The 20,968-nt window shown below is 42.7% G+C and overlaps 1 protein-coding gene across 2 annotated transcripts in view; it reads left to right on the top strand.

Moving 5' to 3' along the window:
• SQOR (sulfide quinone oxidoreductase) overlaps positions 1-16,118 on the top strand; it is a 49,156-nt gene extending 33,038 nt beyond the window's left edge. For both annotated transcript variants that reach the window (XM_053224056.1, XM_053224057.1), the window contains exons 5-10: positions 424-618; positions 2,627-2,836; positions 8,839-9,022; positions 14,104-14,171; positions 14,456-14,634; positions 15,800-16,118. In XM_053224056.1, coding sequence (XP_053080031.1) covers positions 424-618; positions 2,627-2,836; positions 8,839-9,022; positions 14,104-14,171; positions 14,456-14,634; positions 15,800-15,857 — 894 coding nt within the window. In that variant the 3' untranslated portion in view covers positions 15,858-16,118. The remainder of the gene's footprint in view (positions 1-423; positions 619-2,626; positions 2,837-8,838; positions 9,023-14,103; positions 14,172-14,455; positions 14,635-15,799) is intronic.
• The last annotated feature ends 4,850 nt before the right edge of the window (positions 16,119-20,968 follow it).

Below are 20,968 nucleotides of genomic sequence, written 5' to 3'. Positions count from 1 at the left end.
GTATGGCTCTTGGTTCTGTCTGTCATTCTTCTTCTTCCCAGGATGGCAGCTCGTTCTCCAAAAGGGAAGTATGGCTGGCTTCTTGTCCTCCCTGTGATGGTGGGAAGAGGTCTGTCCAAATCATGGTCTCAAGGCCAGGGAGGAGAAGGGGTTCCCTGGGGCTGGGCCCATTCTGCGGGTTGACAGTTGACTTCAGGCCCCACAGCCCTGGTCTTAGCAGATCCCTCACCCACCTACCTACCTGCTCTTATGTGTGTATGAATACTGGGGGCTAATAATTGGACTGAAATACTTGAGAGGTTATAGAAACGGCCGAGAACAAAGGCTCTAAACAAGAGTTTTTGCACTTTGGTCAAAAAATTTACACTCCTGTGAATTTGCGCTTTTGTTAAAAAACTAGTTTCTTGGTGTGCTTTCTTGCAGATTAAAGGCTTACCTGAAGGTTTTGAGCATCCCAAAATCGGGTCCAATTATTCGGTGAAGACAGTAGAGAAGACGTGGAAAGCTTTGCAGGACTTCAAGGAGGGCAATGCCATCTTCACCTTCCCGAATACCCCTGTAAAGTGTGCTGGGGCCCCCCAGAAGATCATGTATTTGTCAGAAGCCTATTTCAGGAAGGTATGCTTCCTGTCCAGGGACAGAGACAAGGAGGGCAGACGGTGCTAATAAAGAGATGCCAGAATTCCATTTTGTCCTTGTCACAATACCTTTCTGATTTGTAAATTTTTATTACATATGTACAAAATTATATAATTGGTGGCTTATAAACTAGAAAAAAAGGAAGTCCCTATAATCCAATTACTCTGATATAGCTGCTGTTATCAATTTGACACATCCTTCTATTTTTTTCCTGTACATTTTTTAACATGGTTACAATCATACCATGCAAATTTAGATGTACTCATTGTTATTAAATAGTCTTTGTAACATACTTTCTAATGTGTATATAGAAATCTACTGGGGAGCCGTGTTAGACATTGTTTAAATATTTCCATATAGTTGGACAATTTGTTGTACATTGTTTGTTCTTACACATACAGTATCCTCAATTGCTCCCGCTTAAGTTCAAGGTTATGTATATTTTCAGGTTCTTAATAAACATCATTGAGAATACAGTAGGCAAATGCCAATTCTAAAGACAAAAAAAAAAAAAAATTGTTGACCTAGAACTTCAAACCTTAGTGGAAAGAGGTATTTGGGTGGGGACACTCCCAGCATTCCTCAAAGATACGTGTCAGAGCCAGTGTCCACAGCTTGAGTATACCTGGCATGAAGCTCCGGGAAGCTGCTCTCGCCCTCCGGCCCTTGTGTGACATGTCACATGTGGTTTACCACAGCGTGGTCTGACTTGAGGCAGTGTCAGGATTCAAAGCAGTCTGTGGTTCTGTAAAGGGACAGGTGAGAGAAGGGGAGAGAAGGGAAGGGGCAGGTGGGACCAAAGAACCTTTGGACGTGTGCTTGGAACCACACTGGGAAGCCTTCACCTGAGTTATGCAAACCTGCGCCAACCCCCCTGGGGAATTAAGCAACAGTCGGACTCATCATTCCTCTTTCTTTTTTAAAATTTTTTTATTTTTTATTTTTTTTAAATATGAAATTTATTGTCAAATTGGTTTCCATACAACACCCACTGCTCATCCCAACAGGTGCCCTCCTCAATACCCCTCACCCACCCTCCCCTCCCTCCCACGCCCTGTAAACCTTCAGTTTGTTCTCAGTTTTTAAGAGTCTCTTATGTTTTGGCTCCCTCCCTTTCTAACCTTTTTTTTTTCCTTCCCCTCCCCCATGGTCTTCTGTTAAGTTTCTAAGGATCCACATAGGAGTGAAAACATATGGTATCTGTCTTTCTCTGTACGACTTATTTCACTTAGCATAACACTCTCCAGTTCCATCCACGTTGCTACAAAAGGCCAGATTTCATTCTTTCTCATCTTTTCTATTTCTAAGAAATGGGCTTCTGATTCAAGAGAATTCCTGGATGGCACAGCCTTTGGAGGTTTTCACCCACCTCACTTCTTTCAAATAGTATGATTCAGCTGAGCAAATCTGAAAAGGAACTGAACAAAGGAAAAGGGGAGAAGACGAGTTGTTTCTTCCTTCCTGGAATTGTCTCTGCAAAACTCTTTTCTTTTAAGTCTTGGACAGCTGAGAGGAAGTTTCTCTTTCAGGCGCCATAAGATCTTAGGCATCTGGGAGAATATTAGCCTCTGAAACATACGAAGAATTCTAGTGTGTATGAGCCAGTGGGATGGGAACTTTGTTCACTACTGTTACTGCAGCACCTAGAACAGTGCCTGACCAGCTCTAGGACCTCATTAAATATTTATTGAGTGAATGAACAAATGAGTATATGAATGAACAGTTCAGACCATCTTTCCCTGGACTTGACCTTCATCTCTGGCCTGCAAATGAGCAGTGCCCTCTTAACCCCCCCAACTCAAATGTGCCCTTAGTTGCTGTGTCACTGGCAGAAGGTAAGAAGGAGGCCTCGCTCCACCAGTGCCTAGTGATAGAGAAAGCTGGTGAGCTCTCTTGTAAGGGTTTTAATTCTTGTGTAAGTTAAAAAACGAAGTGGCTGAAGTAATGCTTTGGTGTCGGCTGTTTCTGTCCTTTCCTTTTTTCCCAGACGGGGAAGCGATCCAAGGCCAATATCATCTTCAACACTTCCCTCGGAGCAATTTTTGGGGTTAAGAAGTACGCTGCTGCCCTGCAGGAGATCATCCAGGAGAGGGACCTCACTGTTAACTACAAGCAAAACCTCATCGAAGTCCGAGCCGATAGACAAGAGGCCGTTTTTGAGAATCTGGACAAACCTGGAGAGACCCAAGTGATTTCAGTGAGTGCTGAGGTCCAGCTGTCGGCGAAACACTGCCCTAGATGCCGACAACATTGTGGCTCCCTCCTCCCTGTCGCCCTCTGCATGCTGGGGGAGGCTGGTTACAATGAGCGTATTAGGGCAGTAATAGGAGAGAAGGTGGACTAGAATGGATGGGGAAGAGAAAGAGGGGGGCTGCATGCATGGGAGCTGAGGAGGGTTTATCTACTTGTTTCAAGTGAATTTATATCCTATTTTGTATTTCCACTTTTCTTCTACTGAGTCACTTGAAGCAGCCAAAAATACTTGATGACTTCAGGTCTGCCTAGAATTCAGGAAGGGCTTCCTTAAATGGAGGATTTGGTGATTTCTCTATTTATGCTGTGTGAGAAACAGCCCTGTTTGTGGGTAGTTTACAGGTGACAGGGGTGTCTTTCCCCTGTGGAAGAGGATGTCTTTAAACATCTTTCACTGGTGGGGCGCCTGGGTGGCTCAGTCGGTTAAGCGTCCGACTTCAGCCAGGTCACGATCTCGCGGTCCGTGAGTTCAAGCCCCGCGTCCGGCTCTGGGCTGATGGCACAGAGCCTGGAGCCTGTTTCCGATTCTGTGTCTCCCTCTCTCTCTGCCCCCTCCCCCATTCATACTCTGTCTCTCTCTGTCTCAAAAATAAATAAACTGAAAAAGAAAAAAGCATCTTTCACTGGTGCACAAAAGGAAGCACTTCAAAATCCTTGAAAGGTGTTTTGGAGCCATACCCTAACTTGGGAAGATTGAGCCTCTGTATATGGGCTTGGATCCTGTGTGTTTCTTCTTCTGCTGTGTAGCAGGAATAGTACTTTTGTAGAGGCTTATGAGGATTAAGAACAAGATGTAAAGGCATCTGGAGAAGCATACATGGGAGAATCGTTTGTTTATATCACTCTGGCAAGAGCCGTTAGCAACGAGAAAACAGCGCATAGTGACATTTTATTCATTCAGCAATTTTAGAGGAATGAAGGGTTCCATAAAAAAGGAATTTTGAAGTGAACCAACAACTAATCTTCTAAACATCAAAACTTCATGTTTTAGGCTTTTTAGTGCAGGCTTTTTCTAAAATGTATTGCACACATCTTTCCTTTCTTAAATGGTATGTATTGACTATCATTTAAGGTGTTACTGATGATTCAAAGTCATAATTTACACTTTTATTTGCAAATAATCTTAAACTTAGAGAAGCTGCAAAAAATGCAAACAGTATGAAGAAAACTGTATACTGTGTAGCCTTTACCTAGATTCATTTATTTTCGTTTTACCCAATTGGCTTTATCATTTGATCTCTCCCTCCCTCCACATATAATGTATGATGTGATATGATATAATATTCCCAAAGCATCTAAAGGTAAGTTATATACATCCTACTTCATGGCCATGTACCTAAATTCTTTGCTGTAAATCTGTTGAGAGATCCCTCTTCTCTTGCATAACCATAGTACAGTTATCAGTTCGGTAATTTGGCATGAATACAATATTTTAATCTACCATTTGTATTTGTTTTGTTGATTGACCCAATAGCACTTATAGCATGCTTCTCCCTCCAGGGCAGAACCCAGTCAACAGGCAGGTACTGCATTTATTTGTGATGTCTCTTGAACATCCTTTGATCTGGAACATTTCCATAGCCTTTTCTGGTGGATATTTTGGAATAATACAGCCCCCCTCTCCACTTTTATTTTTTAATAGCATGTTCCTCATTCGGGGTTTGTTTATATTTTCTTGTGATCAGTTTCAGGCTCTGCATTTTAAGTTTATTTATTTATTTTTGCTTTAAGAGAGCAAGCGGGAGAGGGCAGAGAGAGAGGGGGACAGAGGATCTGAAGCGGGTTTTGTGCTGACAGCAGAGAGCCTGATGTGGGGCTTGAACTCACGAATTGCAAGATCATGACCTGAGCTGAAACCAAGAGTCGGATGCTTAACTGACTGAGCTACCAGGTGCCCCTCAGGCTCTACATTTTTAGACTGAAATGCTGTTTAAGCAATATCGTGTCTTTCTAGTGTATCACATTTGAAAGCACATGATGGTCACCTGCCCCTCATTAATGATATTTATTTTGATCACCAGTCAAAAGATGGCCCAATTTCTCCACTGTATATTGTTATTCTTTTCCTCCTTTGCTACTAATAAGTCGGGGGGGGGGTAGACACTTTAAGACCAAGCAAATACCCTACTCCCTCCTCATTAGGTTTCCCACTGGATTTATCATCCACCGATAATTTTTGCCTAGTCCGGTCTTTATTATGGTGGTTGCAAAATGATGATTTTTCCAATCAAGCATTCTGTCCACCTTTAACAGTAAGCTGTTGGCATTCTGTCTGCAAAAGCCCTCCTTTCTCTCAGTTCATTAGTTATAGGTATAAATTCATGAATTCTTTTTTTTGCCTCCAATGGTTTGTAATTCATTACTGTCCTTAACTCATTACTGTCCTTTTGGCACTCAAACTGTCCCAGATTTGGCCAGTAGGAGTCCTTTCAAGATGGCTATGTCCTTGTGACATGTCGCCATCATATTTTGAGCACGTTCTTGCTTTCTGGTGTCACAGGATGTCCTAGGCTCACCTAGTATGCACTTGCCCCAGCTCAGGGTCATTATTTTGAATAGCTTTTATAAAGTTATGCTCCTAGAGCCTCCTAGGGCTAGTTATCACTTTATAAAAGGGTCTCAAAGTACTCTGCTATTTGATTTTGTATGTGTCCTTTTTGTGGCTTTCCAGTTTTCTTCTTTCTTGGCTGTCAGGCAATCGTGAGTGATGTTAGAAGGTCCCTACCACTTCAGCTCCTTTAAGCTGCTGCTGTTAATTCTTTAGTGGCTGGAAAATGAGATAGCCAAACTTGTTTGATTTTATGTAAAGTAACAGCGAGTGGGCTACAAGTGACGGCCCACTACATACTTTTCTGAGCAAACTCTACGGGCTTGAGTGCATGAACATCATTTTGTTATTTGGTCTTTTTCACTTTGGTTCTCAGCTGTGCTGTGGATTGTTGAAGTTGCAGATAGAAACTTGGATATGTAAATGGTTGTTGTTCTTCTAAAGGGTTTATAAAGAAAAGAGATATTTGTGTCTGCTTTAAATGATAGGATGTCAGGTCAGAATTTCTTTCCAGACCCAATTCCACTCTTAAAATATGAATTTCAAAAAATCTACCAAAAGGCGTTAAAGTAGCGGCTCTCAGCCCTGGCTGCACATTGGAATCACCTGGGGAGCTTTTAAACACTCTGATGTCTGGGTCTAACCCCCAGATTTTGATTAATTAGTTTGGGGGTGTGGACTGATGATTGGGCGTTTCAAAAGTTCCTCTAACAATTCTCATGTACAATCAGGATTGAGAACTACTACTGTAAGGAATTAAAAAAAAAAAAAAGAAAAGAAAAAGAAAGCCTATAGCCTAACCCCCGCAGTGTTCAATGGTCAACTGTGATGTATTTCTTTTTTTTTTGTTTTATTTATTTTGAAAGAGAGAGAGAGAGCGAGAGAGAGAGCCTGAGAGAGAGCATGAGCAGGGGAGGGGCAGAAAGAAAGGGAGAGAGCGGATCCCCAGCAGGCTCAGAGTGGAGCCTGATGCACGGCTCGAACTCATGAACTGTGAGATCATGACCCGAGCTGAGATTAAGAGTTAGATGCTTAATGACTGAGCTACCCAGGGATCCCTGTAATGTATTTCTTTATAGGTAAACAAATGGAAGGTAAAGTGACTTACCATATAATAACATTCTGTTTTTCCTTGTAAATGGACCTGTTCCTTCAAGCCAGAGCTTCTAAGACTGTCACCTACAGGTTTCATGTGTCAGAATCGGTAGGAGATTTTGTTAAAGTGCAGATTCCTATGCCTCACCCAGACCTACTGGATTGGGATCGTGGGGTGGTGGGGCCCAAGAATCTGCATTTCCCACAGGTCTCCCAAATGCTGCTTATAAACATTAAAGTTTGAAAACCACTACCCTGAATAGATTATTTATGTTAATGAAGGAGAACCAAGTTATCCGTCACATACAGTTTGTGGAAATAGTGGATAAAGAGCAAGTTACAACTAAATGCCAATGTTACTTTTAAATAAATCTATAAAGCAGACCCTAGTATATCTTTTGTAGGATATTAGTTTGAGTAAAACTTCATGCCTTTATGATGATTGTGTGGAAATATTTAACTTTTCTTCTAGCAAAGATGTGTGGAGTTCATGTGTGCTTGTGAAATTTAAGCACATTAATGCCAGTAGGTAGATATGACTCTGGTAAGACTTAGCCCTCAGCTAAAAAAAAGTGGTTCTACTTAACTATAGAAAAACAGACGTAGCCTTCATAATTTGGTGGCTGATGGCTGTTGGATTCCATACATTATCCTGCAGACATGTGCTCAGTCTCCATGTTCATTAGCACAGCCAGCCTCAGGAACCCATGCCCTTAAAGAACCCAAGATGACCTTGCAGAGGAGCAGAGCCTATTGACAGCTCTCCTTTACTTTAAGGTTAATTAAGCTTATAATTGTTTGGGAGGAGGAATACATACAAGTCACCTCCTTACCTCCCTCTGCTGTCAAGGACTGACCAGCCCTGACAAGGGCTGGGCCTCCTCAGAGAAACCAGGGGCTATGGACTGCCACAAGGTGGGGATTGTCTTAAAACACTAAAGTTTTCTCCTTAGTGAAATGTTTTGGAGCTCTTGAATCAGTTTGAAATTGCTAGATGGAGTTTGCGAACAATAATAAAAAGAATAGGAAGGATAAACCATAAAAATATTACATAAGCAAATAAGTACTACATAAACAAAACATTAAATGAGCCATCCAAATTGATCAGGGTGGGTTAGTGCACTGCTACCAAGGGTAACGTTGATACAGGTTTTCTGGGAAAAATACACAGACAAACCATCCTACCCCCCCTAGACTGTTCAGTAAACCTATTACTGAATCAGATCACTCTCTCCTCCAAAATGCTAGCTGATATTCTCACCACCCTTTATGTCATATTTTTTTTTATTAAAAAATTTTTTAATGTTTATTATTTATTTATTTTTTTTTTAAATTTTTTTTTCAAACGTTTATTTATTTTTGGGACAGAGAGAGACAGAGCATGAACGGGGGAGGGGCAGAGAGAGAGGGAGACACAGAATCGGAAACAGGCTCCAGGCTCTGAGCCATCAGCCCAGAGCCCGACGCGGGGCTCGAACTCACGGACCGTGAGATCGTGACCTGGCTGAAGTCGGACGCTCAACCGACTGCGCCACCCAGGCACCCCTATTATTTATTTTTTAGAGAGAGACACAGATAGAGCATGAGGAGGGGAGGGGCAGAGAGAGAGAGGAAGTCACAGAATCCAAAGCGGGCTCCAGGCTCTGAGCTGTCAGCACAGAGTCTCATGTACAGCTCGAACTCACAAACCATGCAATCATGACCTGAGCCGAAGTTGGATGCTCAACTGACTGAGCCACCCAGGCGCTCCCTTTTATGTCATCTTAAGTTGGTGTTCCAATGGTTTCCTTTATGTGTTTTGAGAGTTGATCCATGTTTGAAAATGGTGCTCACTTACCAGCCCCGAACATGACCTTTGTGGGTTTCAGCGACTCTGAGCACCACTTTGCGGAATGAAACGGAAGTAACGGACTTTACGAGTAGTCAGCTGAGGGTCAGGCAGAGAGCAACGAGAAACACCACTTCCTCTGTTTTAGTAACAATAGAAACATCAGTGGGTTCTTTCAGAATGTGAGTGAGGTTCATTCCAGTGTTTCTGATTTCCCCATGCCTCTGGCCAAAAGGATCATGTTGACTCTGTATGGGGAAACAACATCAACTGAGCGAGTGGTTAGTTGTTTTATCACCACGCTGCATGTAAGCATGGAAAACCTCGGAGGGGGTGTGGATTAGGACAGCCACTGAGTATACAGTGTGCCATGCAGCCATAGTATGGTGTATGGGTAAGGGAGATCAGGGGACAGCTGTGGGGCTGTAGAAATACTGCAATAAACACAAGTTTGGATGCTTTCCTTTTTTTGTAGTATGAAATGCTTCACGTGACTCCACCGATGAGCCCGCCAGATGTCCTCAAGACAAGTCCCGTGGCTGACGCTGCTGGTTGGGTGGATGTGGATAAAGAAACTCTGCAGCACAAGAAATACCCAAATGTGTTTGGGATTGGGGACTGCACTAACCTTCCCACATCAAAGACCGCTGCTGCAGTAGGTAAGAGAACGAATGAGCTATGTTCCGACTCTCTCAGAATGATGTCACCCTAAGGGACCATCATAACAAAAACCAAAGCCTGGCACAAATAGCATTCCATTCATAAGGAAACTTTTGTGGCCTCAAAATGACTTCAACCTCCCTGACACAGAGGCTAGCTGTTGATGGACGTGGTGTCATATGAAGAATAAAGAGTAGCATCACCTCCTCTGCCCTTTGTAGGTCAGGGTGGTTGTTTACAGAGGAGGGGGCATTAGAGAGAGGGTACCACTCTTCCAGGTCTGCAATTCTTTTACTTCTCATACTGCCATACTCGTATCCTTGGCCTTTTTTTGGCCTGTGACCCTAGGCAGGTTGGCTATTTTTCCTTCTGCTTGAAACACCATAAAGCTAGGGAAGCGTTTGTTTCCACAGAAAACACATGCGAGTCATTGAAAGCTTGCAGACCAGAAAATTGTCCTGTTAGGACAAATACAGTGGAGCATGCCCTGATTGGTACGCGATTGAGGCCTCAGTCTGGAAAACGAAATTCTTTACCTCCATGTTCTGCACTAGCAGCGATGAGGAGAATTACCTTTTAGATGCTGTCCTCTGTAGATAGGAATGGTCTTCTCCACATGCTATAAAACACAGACATCCCTGCTGGTGGGGATGGTAGTGTGTTTGTGCGAATCGCATACCTGCGGAACATGTTGTGTTACTGTCACTATTTCAACCTATTTCCTTTCTAGGAAATCTGCTGAATATCTTTTCCATTATTAAAAATAACTTCCTCCCAATTTTTTATTTTAAAAATCTCAAACCTATGACAAATTTGAAAGAAAGCACAATGAATTTCACAGGCCCCTCAGATATTAACCAATTATTATCTTTTGTAGTATTTGCTTTATTACTCTATGTACATTTTTTGCTGAGTCATTTGAAAGCAAGTTAAAAAAAAATTTTTTTTAATGTTTATTTATTTTTGAGAGAGAGAGAGGGAGACAGAGTGTGAGCAGGGGAGGGGCAGAGAGAGAAGGAGGCACAGAATCTGAAGCAAGCTCCAGGCTCTGAGCTGTCAGCACAGAGCCCGACCTGGGGCTTGAACTCATGAGCCATGTGATCGTGACCTGAGCCAAAGTGGGATGCTCAACCGACTGAGCCACACAGGTGCCCCCTGAAAGCAATTTTTGACAATAATACCTCGCCCCCAAATACTATTGTATTTCTTAAGAAAAAGGACTTTCTCCTCGATATCCACAAGGCCATTATCATGTCCAAGGAATTGAACACTGTATTATCTGATATATAATCATCTCATATACAATCCAGTTCAGATTTCTCCAGTTCTCCTTTATTACCCCCACCCCTACCCTCCCTTAAATCCATGAGTCAGTTAAGGGCCATACACTGCACTGGATGTCGTGTCTTTTTGGTTTCCTTTAATCTGGAACAGGCCCTCGGACATTTTTTTACTTTCATGACATTGGCATTTTTGGAGACCAGGTTGGTTGTCTTGTAGAACATACATAATTTAGAGTTGTCTGGTGGTTTTCTTTCTTTCTTTTTTTTTTTTAAGTTTATTTTTTATTTATTTTGAGAGGGAGAGAGAGAGAGAGAGAGAGCGGGAGGGGCAGAGAAAGAAAGGGAGAGAGACAGAATTTGAAGCAGGTTCTGTGCTGTCAGCACAGAGCCCAATGTGGGGCTTGAACTCATGAACTGTGAGATCATGACCTGAGCTGAAATCAGGAATCAGACACCTAACTGACTGAGCCACCCAGGTGTCCCTTTCAGGTGCCCCTTTCTGGTTCCCTTTTCTGCTGGCTTTCTCCTTCCTTCCTTCCTTCCTTCCCTCCTTCTTTCCTTCCTTCCTTTTTTTTTTTTTAAGTTTCTTTATTTTTGAGAGAGAGAGAGAGACAGGCTGTGAACAGGGGAGGGGCAGAGAGAGAGAGGGAGACACAGAATCCAAAGCAGGCTCCAGGCTCTGAGCTGTCAGCACAGAGCCCTATGTGGGGCTCAAACTCAAGAGCCATGTGATAATGACCTGAGCAGAAGTCAGATGCTTAACTGACTGAGCCACCCAGGCGCCCCTGGTGGCTTTCTTAAAATTAGATTCAGGTTATCCATTTGGTAAGACCCTCTGTACATGAGGCTGTGTGCCTCCCACTGCATCACCTTGGGAGCCTCTTGTTAGCATGTCTTGTCCTTGGTGAGGCTAGATTTCATCACTGGGTGAAGGAGTGACCATTAGTTCTCTGCACCGTAAAGGTATCTTTTCTCTTTGTGACTTATAGGTAGACTGTGAGACAATGCTTTCCATTTGCTTTTATCTTCTTGTAAGTCTGCTGAATTTATGTGGTGAAAATACCTGCGGGAGCACCTGGGTGGCTCAGTCCATTAAGCGTCTGACCTCAGCTCAGGTCATGATCTCACGGTTCGTGAGTTTGAGCCCCACATCAGGCTCTGTGCTGACAGCTCAGAGCCTGGAGCCTGCTTCGGATTCTGTCTCCCTCTCCCTTTGCCCCTCCCCCACTCGTGCTCTGTCTCTCTCTCTCTCAAAAATAAATAAACATTAAAAAAAAAATTTTTTTTTAAAGAAAATACCTGTGGATGCATACGAGGCCCAGATTAGCCAGTCTGTGGCCTACTTCAAACAAACACATGTCATTCATCGTTCTGAATAGATAATATTAAATTTGATTAAATGGAAAGTTGTAAGTGAAAAATCTTGCTCCCCGCCCTGTCTTGCATCTATCTGCTCTGCTTCTTTGTTCCCCCTGACCATGTAGAGAGCATCCCCATTGTTTTTACCTGTTATTTTCCAGTCTGTATTCTATTGCATGGTTGCTCCAGAATTTATTTAATGAGTCTACTCTTAATTTGTATTTACATTGTTTCCAATCCGTTTGTATTTCAGACAGTGCTGTAGTGAATGCTTTTTTTTTTTTTTTTAATGTCATTTCACATTTCAGGAAGTAAATAACAGAAGTCCCGGTGTTCCCCAAGCAGATCTACGTTTTTCACTAGATTCCCTTCCCTGGGTCCTCTCAGTATGCCTGGCAATGCTCTCACCGGTTCTACTAATCCATCCTTGGCTTTACTCGCTACCCAGACAGGTGTCTTACCTCATTCCAGACCACTATGCTACTGTGGGTGACACCCCATCTTGCTACATTGAATCTAGCTTCCTGTGGCTCCTGCCTCTTTCTCTTTCCCAAGATTCTCCCTTAATTACCCACAGCACAGCCAAGACCAGGATGTGGCATTAACAAAAGTTAAATGAAGGTTTGGGCATAGCCAAAGGGGATTATAATACACGAAAAAAGTGCACAACAATTCACATACCCTTTCATACACACATACCTGGACAGAGTGACTGCTTCCTGGGTCCCAACTTCTTGGCAACTGGTACCCACCCGACATCTTCTCTCCTCTTCGTTGATCTTCATGCCCTGCTGCAGGCACCTCTTTGGAACTTCTCAGTTAAGATTCTAAACTCTGTACGGCCCTCAAAGGGGAAGAAAGTTTTCCAAAAGGGAAATAGGATCTTTGGAGATGTTAAGACAATGAGGACAGCCAGTTAATATTTTTAAAGCGGAATCATTTACTCCTCATTTTTTTGAAACTGCTCATTCGAGAAAAAAAATTATTGCTCTTTTGATTTGGGCATCAGTAAACTACACTCTGTGGGCCAAATGCAACCTGCTTCCTGTTTTTGTACAACTGGCTAGGAATGATTTCTACTGGTTAACATTTATAATCAATTTATGATAGGGAGCATTGAGGTTCAGAAAAAAGAATTTCATTCTTCTTACTAGTAGACCTGTATTACAGAAAATTATTGTTATGTTTTGGATTTTGTTAATAAACTTTTTTTTTCTCTCTTGTTACTTAATATCTTTGATATTTGCTTCTTGGCCCACAAGGTGTAACATTTTCCTTTACAGAAAAAGCTTGTTGACTCCTGATTTTGGGGATTGCAAAACAACCGCTTTAATGAGTATTATACATTATAAATCTAATCCATCTTTCCTCAAAAGCAAATCCAGTTTTCCACCTCGAGAGACACAAACTGCTTGTATTTTTAAAAGGGCAGTCTTAATTATTCAAAATTGAGCACAGACTGGGATTAGATGGTATTAAGGAATTATTGCTAATAATTCAGGTATATTGAATTGCGTTTGTATTTAAAAATTGCTATTGTGTTTGTATTTAAAAAGTTCCTCATATATCGGAGATATACACAGAAATATTTCTGGGTGAATTGTTGTGATGTTTGCTCTGAAAATACTCCAAAAAATAAAAGTAGCATCTATGATGGGATAGATGAAACAAGAAAGATAAGAGTTTGAATATTTTCATAGTAAAAACAGTAGTCTCCCACTCTTACCATCAAAAACAAGAACTACCTATCTATCTAATTGTCTATATTTGGTCCAGCCTTAGCCAGGGTGCTCTAGTACAGAGGAAAGCTCACTGTGTTACCTAATTGAATATACCTGGGGCAATCTAGGCTGTCTAAACAAGAACAAAGGAACGTATGAAAGTCTAGGGGATTCTGGACACACAGACCAAGTTGACAACTATTGACCCCTAGGAGTAGGGGGTCTGCGGTTGGGATAGGGCCACCCTAACAGTTTTCTTATTTGGAGAGAGCTGGCTCTTGAGTTTCAAACTTAGAGAGGCATCTGTGTAGGCTTTTGATGAATTGAAGAACCCCTCCTGGTAGCGAGAACTTCAAGTGGTAAGATGAGTCATGTTCTAGTTAAAATTTAGAGGGATAGGGGTGCCTGGGTGCCCAATCGGTTAAGCATCTGGCTCAGGTCATGATCTCATGGTCATGAGTTCAAACTCCACATCAGGCTTTGTCCGCACTGACAGTGTGGAGCCTGCTTGGGATTCTCTCTCTCTGTCTCTCTCTCTCTGTCTGTCTCTTTCAAAAATAAATAAATAAACTTTAAAAAAGTTAAACATAATAAAACAATGAAAAAATCTAGAGGGATAGGGAATGGAGGCTTAATTTGTCTACATTTATTTGCAAATTAGTTTTCTTGGAAAACCTAGATGCTTATACTTTTCTGACTTTTCCATTTCTCTTATAGCTGCCCAGTCAGGAATACTGGACAGAACAATTTCTCTGGTTATGAAGAATCAAACACCAACAAAGAAGGTTTGTATGCCTTGTAAGAACCACTGTCTGAATTATCATCTCTTATTCTGCCTGAAAGCAGTGTTTTCTCACAATTCTGCCACTTCCTTAATAGGTTTCTCTAATATGGGCACTTTAGTTTTTGTCCTCAGTATATTTTTGTTATATAATTTCCATTTTTTCACTGTACAAAAATATTCAAAAACATAAAACCGTAATTACTTAGAGTAAATAATAAATTCTGAAGTATTATATAATGCCAGATAAAGAGCCACTTTCCAACTCAGTCTCACATGCAAATTTAGTATGATGGCTACACCTCGTGTCCACTGGTGACTGGCTACAACCGTGTGATTCTTGCGGAGTTTGACTACAACGCTCAGCCGCTGGAAACCTTCCCCTTTGACCAGAGCAAAGAGCGACTTTCCATGTACCTCATGAAGGCCGACCTGATGCCTTTCCTGTATTGGAACATGATGCTAAGGTAAGGTCATCACCTAGGGTAGAGAGACACGCCTTTTGGCATGTCTCCACCTTGTGCACCGCCTTGTGCAGGGTGGTTGTCTCAAGGAAGCCTTCAAGCTACAGGAGACATCATGACCCAAGGCAGAAATGGCACAGGGGATCTGCTTTGCTGTGTTGTTTCTTAGGGATTTGTGATGGCAGCCTATGAAGGATCTGAAACCTTAGCTGTGTTCTCCTGCTACTGGATTAATAACAACAACAACAATAATAATAATAGTAAATCAATTTCATATGTCAAGTACTTTTTCATCTGACACCTTGTGTGTGTGTGTGTGTGTGTGTGTGTGTGTGTGTGTGTGTGTGTGTTCTAGGAAAAATAAAACATAGTGATTAAGAGCAAAAGCTTTGGAGTCAGACCTGTGCCCTGAGTCCTGCTTCTGCCATTTACTAGCTGTGTGTCCTAGGGCAAGTTGCTTAACTACTCTCATCTACAAAATGAACTTAACATTGCCTACCTCACAGGATGAAGATCAATGAGATGACATATAAAAAGCTACATAGTAGGCATTCAGTAAGTAAATAGAGTAATAAAAACTAAGATTCTCTTGGTCCAAAAAATGATAATCTCATTTCACTTGTCCAAACCCTTAAGAGATAGTTAAGTCAGGTATGTATATCAGTGATTTTGTCTTCAAGGGGACATTTGGCAATATCAGGAGACATGTTTGATTGTCACAACTGGAGGGGATGCTTGTGAGTATCTAGTGAATAGAGGCCAGAGATGCTGCTAACCATCTTAAAATGCACATGTCAGTCCCACAACAAAGAAATATCTGGTCCAAATTGTCAGTAGGGCCGTGATTGAGAAACCCTGAACTATACTTAATTTACAAGCAAATGAGAGTAGAAAGGATTGCAGTTTGCATGTAGCAGAGGCTTCATACAGGTTTGCTGAGTTGAGTCTGCGTGTCCAGGCTCAAATAGCAAGTCAGTGTCAAAGCCAGGATCCAAAGTATGTTGTCCCCTCCTGATCATGGGATCTTTCTACCTCACTAGACAAGTCTTGCTTTATGTGCTGAGAAGCAAGCTGTGTGAGCAACTTGGCTTCCCTTTCAACATTCTGCTGCTGAAGTCACCCCCATCTTTTCTGAAACAAATAATCTTCTGTATGTCATTTCTTACAGGGGTTATTGGGGAGGACCAGCCATTCTGCGGAAGTTGTTCCATCTGGGTATGAGTTAAGGATGGCTCAACCCTTGCTCTCCTTGGATGGCTTCTGAACCCGAATCACAGTCGTTGATTGACCAAGAGCAGCATGAAGAACTTAAAACCTAAAACTGTGCAAAGAGTTTACTGCTGGGTGATGGTGACCAAATGCCTCCTTTTTCAGTGCCTCTGGACAGCTACCATGTGATATGCCCAGGATGAGTTTGATTCTTCAGAAATATTCAAATGAAAGATTAGATTTCTATTTTTTAAATAAAAGCTTGCCATTGATTGAGATTCTATGAGACAATTTTATCTTGACTGGTAGAACGAAAAGTTACAGCAGTTGGGAGCGAAAGTTGCTGGTGGGAGCTTACCTGTTACCTACTGTGAGTGTTCTATTGATGGCTGATGCATTTTCGCCAGACCCTGTTTGGATTCACACAAAGTCACTCCAGGGAGAGTATTATTTCAAGTGGTGTGTGTGTGAGAGCCCTGAACATGTGATGCTTAGAATTCCTCAGCAGGGTCATAGTGGTTGTTGCCCTCTCCTCGGCCGCCATGTTTGTGCTGAGGCCATACCTCCTCCTGGTTAATGACTGATGCGATGCTGGCACATTCCTGTAGAATGTGGGACTCTTCTACTTGGCAGCTGGCTCCAAGTTATTCCCCATCAACCTGGCTGAAGCTTTCTTAGAACTGTGTCATCAGAGATTCTCTTTCCCTGACCCTCCTACCTACCCCCCTTCCTCTCCCAGGTGTCCCGCCTGCATCATGGTCTGAAAGCCCTCCATGCTTCTCCTGTTTCTGTTCCTTTTTCTTTAGACTTTGCAGACCTTTGCCCCACTGAACCTCTTGCAAATCTTACTCTCTTATGGCACCTGCTTCTCAGGGAACTTATGCACAGTGAGGATGGGGCTAGAGGAATTCTGATGTGTGTGATGAGCATTTGCTTGATTCAGTCCCAAATTTGGCCAGTAAAATTTTGAATGAGTTCACATTGGAAATATCATTTATTTGAAGTTCAGCAGTGGCTTCAAAATCATTTGTTTCCAATTGGTTTACTTGTGGAAACTTAGTTTCAGTTCAGTCTGGTATTTATTTTTATTTTATTATTTCATTTCATTTCATTTCATCTCATTTCATTTTTTAAATGTTTATTTATTTTTGAGAGAGAGAGAGAGAGAGAGAGAGAAACAGAGAGAAAGGGGGACAGAAAATCCAAACCAAGCTCTGTGCTAACAGCAGAGGCTCCAATGCGAGGCTCGAACTCATGAACTGTGAGATCATGACCTGAGCTGAAGTCAGAGGCTTAAACAACTAAGCCACCCAGGCACCCCCAATCTGGTATTTTAAAGCTTTGTACATTTTATATTTATTTATAAACTCCACCAAAAGGAAATGCATAGCAGTCTATGCAAAACCTTAGATTTTTACAACAGTTCAGAGTTCAAACCTAAACAGCTACCTACTTTAGGCAACAGTGTTATCTGGAATTGCCAAGTCTCTCTGGTTTCCTGGAGTTCTGCTGATGACTTGAGAAACTGCTCAGCCATTTGTGAATTAACCCAACAAGTATTTACTGAGCACCTACTACCTGCCGAGCACTATTTTGGCCCAGGGGATGCAGTGGTGAACCAGACAGAGAGGGCTCTGCCCACACTATTGTGGTTCATGTGATAGTTCCCTCTTCTCTTTCTGGGATGCCAGGGGGTTGCTGGATGAGGCCTTGGTTGATTTGGAAAGTAGACTTTCCTCAGTGGCACAAGTTCTGAAGAAAGAGAACAGGGTGCCACTCCCTCAGCAGAGCCCGGGCAATAGGAGTGGAAGATGTTTTCTGTGGTAGCCACACATTTGGTTTGTCTGCAATATTCCTATTTAACATCTGTTATCTTGCCAGTGCCCCTTTCATTCCAAAATGTCCTGTCTGGACAATATATTGACCATGCTCCTGGGAACACTCTCCCCACCGAGCCCTGCCCCAGTCCTAGAATGGGAGAGGAGAGCCACAAAAGCTACGTTCACATCGTGCTTGTGAAAACAGGCAGTGGTGGGATTATTCTGCCCTGTACTCTGAGTCCTGGCCTGAGGTGGCCGCAGCTTGGCTCCTGGTGGGCTGCCCATTCTCACAAGGCATGCAAGTCAGGGAGAGCTGGGGGCTATTCATCCCACATGACCTTCTTCTGCAATGCCCAAGAGGTCCTGGGAAGAGCCAGCCATTACTTTCTCCCTGGCTGTAGACAAACATGCTGGTGAAGACGGTTTCTGCGTTTTTAGCAATGGGCTGGGATTCTGGGAATAGCTGAGGCTTTAGGTCGAGTCTCTTTGAAATCTCTTGCAAGGTGAACTGGAGCCTCCTGGGTCTGTTTATGATCATGCATTCTGAATAAACCTCTAAGCACCAGGGGATTTCTTCTGGATTTGCATTAGCTGGGCGGAATTTATTGCCAAGGCTGGAGGGAGCAGTAACCACTATTGGCCAGAAGTCCAGGAAAACTTGGCCTTTGAAGACTATCTCAACCACACATGTGGGGTTGGCCAAGGGAGGGATCTGCCCTTTCGACTGCCTCCAGTTATTGGGATCAGGCAGCAGGGGCGTAAGACCAGGATAGAGACGAGGGTGTGTGGTTTCTCCACTGGTGGGGCCTCTGACTCAGAGGCTGATGCCTTTCAGGCTAGGACCAATGACTTGAGAAATCTCTCCTTAGTCTCCTCCCCTTGTTCCTGGAGCTTCTTCTAGGGAATTGAAATTCCTGCCCTGGGTGAGCTATGGGTGTAATAATAGAGCTGGGGTGGCAGCTTAGGGACCACTGGGGTAGAGGGAGGGAAATGAGACTTAAGTCACCAGGGGGAACATGGTTTCAGATTTAGTAGATGTTTTTGGTATTAAAGACATTTTTAGTGCTTTTTTCTTATGCCTAACTTTTGTAGAAAATTTGGAGAACAGACATAAACAAAAATAATAAAAATTAGCCCAAATCCATCCTCCAGTGATAACAACTAATAATGTCTTAGTGTCTTTTTCTCTGTTGCTCTAATATTACCACATATAAAGTTGCTGAAAACAAAAAGAATCACACTCCAAAGTACTGTTTGTGTTTTATACTTCATATGTGTTGAAGACCTAGAGATTGATTACAGAGAGGAGTAGGAGATTGGTGAGTAATTACTTACTCAAGGAGCACAGATCATTTGTGTTGGCTAAGAAAATTGCTAATTAATGAATTAATGTAATAAATCTATGTGCCATGCCCAGTAGGGTATTGGGATATAGTCAGCCCTAGATACTTTTCTCACATAATCCTACAATAATCCTATGAACAAAATTATCAAAAACATGAAATAGTACTCTTTTTGAGGAAGGTGGCTTTTGTAACCCAATATTTAAGAATAGCTTCTCTGATTGTTTTCATGCACTGGATAACTCCAGTCTCATTTTTTTAAATGTTTATTTATTTATTTTTGAGAGAGAGATAGAAGGAGGGGCAGAGAGAGAGAGGGAGAGAGAGAGAATCCCAAGATGGCTCTGCACTGTCAGCACAGAGCCTGATGCAGGGCTGGAACTCATCAACAGTGACATTGAGCTGAAATCAAGAGTTGGACACTTAACTTAGTGAGCCACCTAGGTGCCCCCACTCCAGTCTGATTTTAAAATAGTGTCTTCCATTCATCCCTAAGACCACACTTGGAGCTTTCAGTCAGGGAAGGATCATCTCAGGGAAGGAAGGAACAAGAGAAATGCTTTGGATAAGATGAGCCTTTTTGGATGGATTAATGAAAACCAAGTCTCTCTAGTTAGGTTTTTTTTTTTTTTAATGTTTTTTTTTGTTGTTGTTGTTGTTTTCAAAGAGAGAAAGAGAGAGAGAGAGAGAAAGAGAGAGAGAGACAGGGCATGAGTGGGGAAGGGGCAGAGAGAAGAAGGGGACAGAGGATCCGAAGTGGGCTCTGTCCTGACAGCAGAAAGCCGGATGTGAGGCTCAACCTCAGGAGCCTCATGACCTGAGATCATGACCTGAGCTGAAGTCAATTCACTCAACTGACTGAGCCACCCAGGTACCCCTCTAGTTAGGTTAACTGCCAATTAGCTAAGGAGATAGCTTGTCCGTATGCTGGAGAAAGTGAAGGTTAATACTTTGCAACAGATAGATAGAAAGATCACAAAAGACAGTTGAGAAAGATGGATGGTGAAATACTGGGCAGTTTTCCCTCTCTCAATATTGATTTTTAAAATTAACTTCCTTGGAGAAGAGCATGCTTCAAACGACCCTAAATTAAGTTATAGCTTTCCATATTTGCATGTGGTAAAACTCCTTCGATCGCATCGCTCAGGTACAATCTGGGGCGCCTTACAGGCCAACAGTGGTCAGAAGCTGCAGAAAGATAGGCTCTCTGGTGCTGCCATGCACAAGCTGGCTTCAGATCTTCTCGAAGGACAGCCCAGTGGAACGCAGGACTTGGAACCACAGACCTGGATTTGGGTCTTGGCCCTCCCATTCACTGGCCCTCCCATTCAGTGTCTCAGCATTCAACTCAAGCTGCTGCTTCTGCTGCTTCTTTTCTTCTTCTTTTAACATTTATCTATTTATTTTGAAGAGAAGGAGTGTGCAGGGGGTGGGGGGGCGGGGAGAGAGAGAGAGAGAGAGAGAAAGAGAGAGAGAATCTCAAGCAGGCTCCACACTGTCAACACAGAGCCCGGTGCAGGGCTTGATCTCATGAACTGTGAGATCACGACCCGAGCCAAAATCAAGAGTTGGATGCTTAATGACTGGGCTACCCAAATGCTGTAGCAGGATTCTTTCTGACACTGAGGCTTTTCTTTCCAGGAAGTAACTTTATTCCTGCCAGCACCGCTCAGTTGGGTTCGTACCTGGAGAACTGAGCCCCGAACGCCACGTGGTGTAGTTTTCTACCTATTTTTTACTTCTTTGTCTCCCATATATGGTAACACACAAACATGCGGTCTGATTAAGTGGTCTCATGTTACACGGTCATGAGGGATGTTGTCACGCATGCCTACAGCCAGGTTGCCTTGAGGTTTGTTTGTTTTTTTCTTTCCTTAGGGCCGGGAACCCTACCACAGTGCCCTCCAACTCACGCTTTTAAATCACCATTTTGTCACCTGTAGAGTGGGTGGTAACACCTACTTC

The sequence above is a fragment of the Acinonyx jubatus genome, chromosome B3 (genome assembly GCF_027475565.1).
Source record: "Acinonyx jubatus isolate Ajub_Pintada_27869175 chromosome B3, VMU_Ajub_asm_v1.0, whole genome shotgun sequence".
NCBI lineage: Eukaryota > Metazoa > Chordata > Mammalia > Carnivora > Felidae > Acinonyx > Acinonyx jubatus.
This window is presented reverse-complemented; position numbering and strand designations above follow the sequence as displayed.